The sequence below is a fragment of the Beta vulgaris genome, chromosome 8, assembly GCF_026745355.1.
Source record: "Beta vulgaris subsp. vulgaris cultivar EL10 chromosome 8, EL10.2, whole genome shotgun sequence".
Classification (NCBI taxonomy): Eukaryota; Viridiplantae; Streptophyta; class Magnoliopsida; order Caryophyllales; family Amaranthaceae; genus Beta; species Beta vulgaris.
In genome coordinates, this window is record NC_079209.1 from 9190274 (window position 1) to 9194633 (window position 4360).

The 4360-nt window shown below is 36.1% G+C and overlaps 1 protein-coding gene across 2 annotated transcripts; it reads left to right on the plus strand.

Annotated features, from left to right (window-relative positions):
• The first annotated feature begins 682 nt into the window (after positions 1 to 682).
• LOC104900963 (hypothetical protein) lies at positions 683 to 1941 on the plus strand. 2 transcript variants are annotated; one of them, XM_010688500.3, is made up of 2 exons: positions 683 to 743; positions 1161 to 1941. In XM_010688500.3, the coding sequence occupies exon 2, from the start codon at positions 1192 to 1194 to the stop codon at positions 1630 to 1632; it is 441 nt and encodes a 146-aa protein (XP_010686802.1). In that variant the 5' UTR covers positions 683 to 743; positions 1161 to 1191; the 3' UTR covers positions 1633 to 1941. The 2 variants fall into 2 exon arrangements, with proteins under 2 accessions (XP_010686802.1, XP_010686803.1); XM_010688501.3 differs by having other exon boundaries at positions 685 to 743; positions 1157 to 1941.
• Positions 1942 to 4360: the final 2419 nt, after the last annotated feature.

Here is a 4360-nt window from a genome sequence, read left to right on the forward strand (position 1 = left end):
ATATATATCTCATTTCTCGCATTGCCACCACTTAAATAGTAGGAGTAATTATCAAAAATATGATACTACATAACATAATTGCATACATAATACCAATTTAATTATAAAAAAAATTTCTATGCTAATAGTAAGGGTTTTTTTGTTAGATGGTACCTAATAAAACAAAAGTTTTATAGGGAAGGACCTAGCGAAAAAAAGCACAATCATATTGTCTACAATCTACATAGCATGGGTACATGCATGTATCTGAATATCATGATAATATGTATTTACAAAATATATGCATAATAAATGCTATCTAGTTTAACTAGTAAAATATTATGGAAGTGACACCCAAAACCTAATTAAATCTAGCTTTATAAAATGTTGTGCGAAGTCTCCTAACTTAATTCTGATAAGATTGATTAATGATCAATTGATCATATATTCTACACTTTATGGTTTTTCATCAAGATTTTTCTTTTTTATTAGAATTATATTAATAAAAGGGTATCTTACTGATTTTTTCCTTTATTGTTTCCTAAAATAAAATATAATTGGAGAACGATATATTCTCCAGATAAAATGGACGTTCAATTGTCCCAAAGAATTTAATTCTTTGAGACCCACTCAAATAATATTATAATATGAATTTGGTTCTGCCTTTAAATTTGGCATATACTATATTGCCTCTATATAATCCTACACAACCACCTTAATTGATCGTATGTGAGCAAAGTGGAGCGCAGAAAATATCATAATTGGTAAGTGCTCTCCTATCGCTCATTTTTGTATTGTAAATAAATTTGTTTGAGAATGCAGAAAGATTCTTTGATGAGTAATTAAGCATATGCATGAATCATTGAATAATAGTATTTCACATCACATGATTAGAAATGCTATTATAGTATAAATTCAATAAAATTAAAGAAATTAATTTTACTATACATAAAAATATTTTTTGAAGGTATTAAGATGAAAGGATGTCACTTGACGGGATAAGGGAAAATCCTCAAATGAATTTCATGAGCTTCGATCCCTAACTCTCAGGAATATGAGATAAGAAGCAATACCACTGCTCCACCACCTAAACCTCACTATAAATTAAAAAAATATACTCATCCCAAATTTTAAATTATATACTGACGTTGTAGTTGTCCATGTCTTCATGACCTAGCTAGATAAGAAGCCGATCGATCTCAAAGTGAAAACATGGCGAGTGGGCAATTGAAACGACAAGAAGGTAGCAGTGGAGAGACAAAGCAACGCAGTGCAGAGGTTCAAGCTCGTGTCGATGTTTATCTCATCAATGGAGATGGTGAAGATCATCCTTTTGTTTATGGAACCATAACTACTAGAGTTGATTCCGGCACCGAGACTACAATGTACAACAAATCCAGCAGTCAGGCTGAAATTGTGGCACCTGGGATGCCCATTACCATGAACAACTTCGTAAAAATGTCAGGTTGGGCAGATAAGTTTTATGTTCATGCAAAGTTGTATGACTATGATTATCTTAGCCCCGACGATGAAATCGCAAATGGTACTGCCACATTTGTGGTCAGAAGTGGTGGATCATCTGGTGCGGAATACATTACTGGACAAGATGGCAAAATACAGGTCCGGGTACAATGGTATGATGTCAACCCTTGAACGGCTATCGATTCGACCCATCCATCTAATATCATATTATAAAATAGTATGCTATGCATGCATATATACGTACATCTATGTACGTAGTACCTACTATTTGAATAAAGGCTGCTAAATTGTGCGTGGGTCTTAAATCTTAATACATAGCAGCTTCGTTTTTATGTTTTTTTTTTCTTTTTAAATATTTGGAGTCATGTTGTTGAGACTTTATTTGGTCGTTATATTGCTCAATGTAATGGGTCTGTTTGCTTGCTTCTCCCCAAGCATAAAGCAACTAAAGTCTAATAATATATATATGTTATTTTGTTAGTAGCTGTCTTTGTTTTGTTTTCTTGCAATCTATCTCGATTCTACTTCCTCTTTAATAAAGTTCATCAACTGAACTTTAGATCAACATAGAACAGATTTCACCATTTGAACTTCTATTCATTTCATTAAGAAGGAAATGATACTAAGACATGAGAGAAATATAGAGAGAGAATAGAAAATGAGACTTTATTAACTTGTAATTGAATGAATCAATCTCATTATACAATCTGTATTTATAGTACGAGTACTATACACCTTTAATACAGAAATGATAGCTAACAGAAAAGGCTAACAGAAAGTTATTACAGCCAACAACTTGTAACTAACTATAAAATCTGTTATGCTTCATGCTGAGCTGGAATCTGTAGCTTCTCTTTGGGTTGCTCAGTAGCTTCATTTGGACTTGGGCCTGCACTCAGTCTTGGGCCTGTATGCTGAGATGATATACTATGTATATCAACACCCCCCCCCCCCTCAAGCTTGGATATGGAAGAGAAGAGGACATGCCTAGCTTGGACAGAAGGTAACTGTGTTGAGGAGATGGAAGAGGTTTGGTGAATACATCAGCTAGCTGTTCAGCAGTAGGTTTGTAGGTTAGATCAATGAGCCCTTCTAAGACTTTCTCTCTTGTGAAATGGCAATCAAGCTCTATGTGCTTGGTTCTTTCATGAAATACAGGGTTTTTCCCAATGTGAATAGCACTCTGATTGTCGCAATTGAGAAGAACAGGCTTGAGGTTAGTAACATGTAGATCATCAAGCAATCTAACAAGCCATGTTATTTCTGAAGCAGTGGCAGCCATAGCTCGATACTCAGCTTCACTTGAGGACTTAGAAATAGTCCCTTGCTTCTTAGATTTCCAAGATATAGGAGAGTTGCCAAGTAAAAGTACATATCCAGTTACAGACTTCTGGTGTTGGGGCAAGATCCCCAATCTGAATCAGAGTAGCCTTGTAAAATGAGAGAATCTGTGGCATGTAATAAGATGCCCTGACTAGGTGTATGAGCAATGTATCTCAATACATAAACAAGAGCAAAAGAGAGATCAGGCCTTGTATGTGTGAGGAAATTAAGTTTTCCAACTAGGCATCTGTACTGAGCAGGATCTGTAAACTCCCCTTCATCAGCTAGCAACTTGAGCTTAATGGGAAGAGGGGTTTTAGCAGCTTTAGAGACATCCAAACTGCAAGCTTGAAGAAGTTCTTTAGTAAACTTCTTCTGAGTTAGGATAATACCTTCATTGATGTGAGTTAATTCTATCCCCAAAAAATAATTTAATTTCCCCAAATCTTTGATACTAAACACTTTGTGAAGGTGTGTTTTAAGAGCATCAATGGTGTTGAAGTCTGAACCAGTAAGAATGATGTCATCTACATAGATGGCAGCAATGGTAAGGGGAGAAGAAGAAGAAATAAATAGGGAATAGTCATTTTTAGACTGAGTATAACCTTGAGCAAGTAACTCAGCTTGAAGCCTGGCAAACCATTGCCTAGAGGCTTGCTTCAAGCCATAAAGAGATCTTTTGAGCTTCCAAACAAGATGAGAAAGATTGGAATAGCCTTCAGGAGCCTTCATGTAAACTTCTTCCTCTAAAGTGCCATGGAGGAAGGCATTATTTATATCCAATTGATGGATATGCCATTTCCTAGATGCTGCGACAGCCAACAAGCATCTGACAGTAGCCATTTTAACTACATGGGAGAAGGTTTCAGCATAGTCAATCCCCTATTTCTGTGTAAAACCCTTTGCAACCAAGCGTGCTTTAAATCTCTCCAAGGAACCATAAGCTTTTAATTTGACTTTAAATACCCACTTGTAGCCTATAGCCTTCTTTCCTTTAGGTAAAGGCACCAACTCCCAAGTACCAGTTTGTTCTAAGGCTGATAACTCCTTTTGCATAGCAGTAACCCAACCTGGATCTTGAGCAGCTTCCAGATAACTAGTTGGTTCAATCAAGGAGAAAGCTTGACTAATGAAAGCTTTGTGAGACTGAGGCAAAGTATCATAAAGGACAAGATTACACCAGTGAGAAGTAATGTGATGAGCAGTACAGACATAGGAACCAAGGTATTTAGGAGGATTTTTAGGTCTGGTGGAATGTCTAGAAGGAGGCTGATGTGAAGAAATAGGAGAGACAGTAGATGAGACAGAAGGTATAGTAGATGGGGGAGAGGAATCAGTGTTAGGAATAGAGATGTGAGGAGTATTAGGAGTAGAAATGTGAGGGGAATCAGAAGTATTAGTAGTAATATCTGAGAAAAGAAAGCAATCAGGGACATCAAAGGAAGAAGTCATGTCATAGGCAGTATGTGCAGGGAGAAAAATAGGTGGAGAAGTGGGTTTGAGAAGATGAGATAAAGAGTGATGGTGAGGTAATAAATGTTTTTCATGAAAGATCACATCTCTAGAAATGATAAAT

Bases quoted from the DNA above. Each gene is read 5' to 3' on its own strand.
- LOC104900963 (XM_010688500.3), top strand. From the start codon at position 1,192: ATGGCGAGTGGGCAATTGAAACGACAAGAAGGTAGCAGTGGAGAGACA.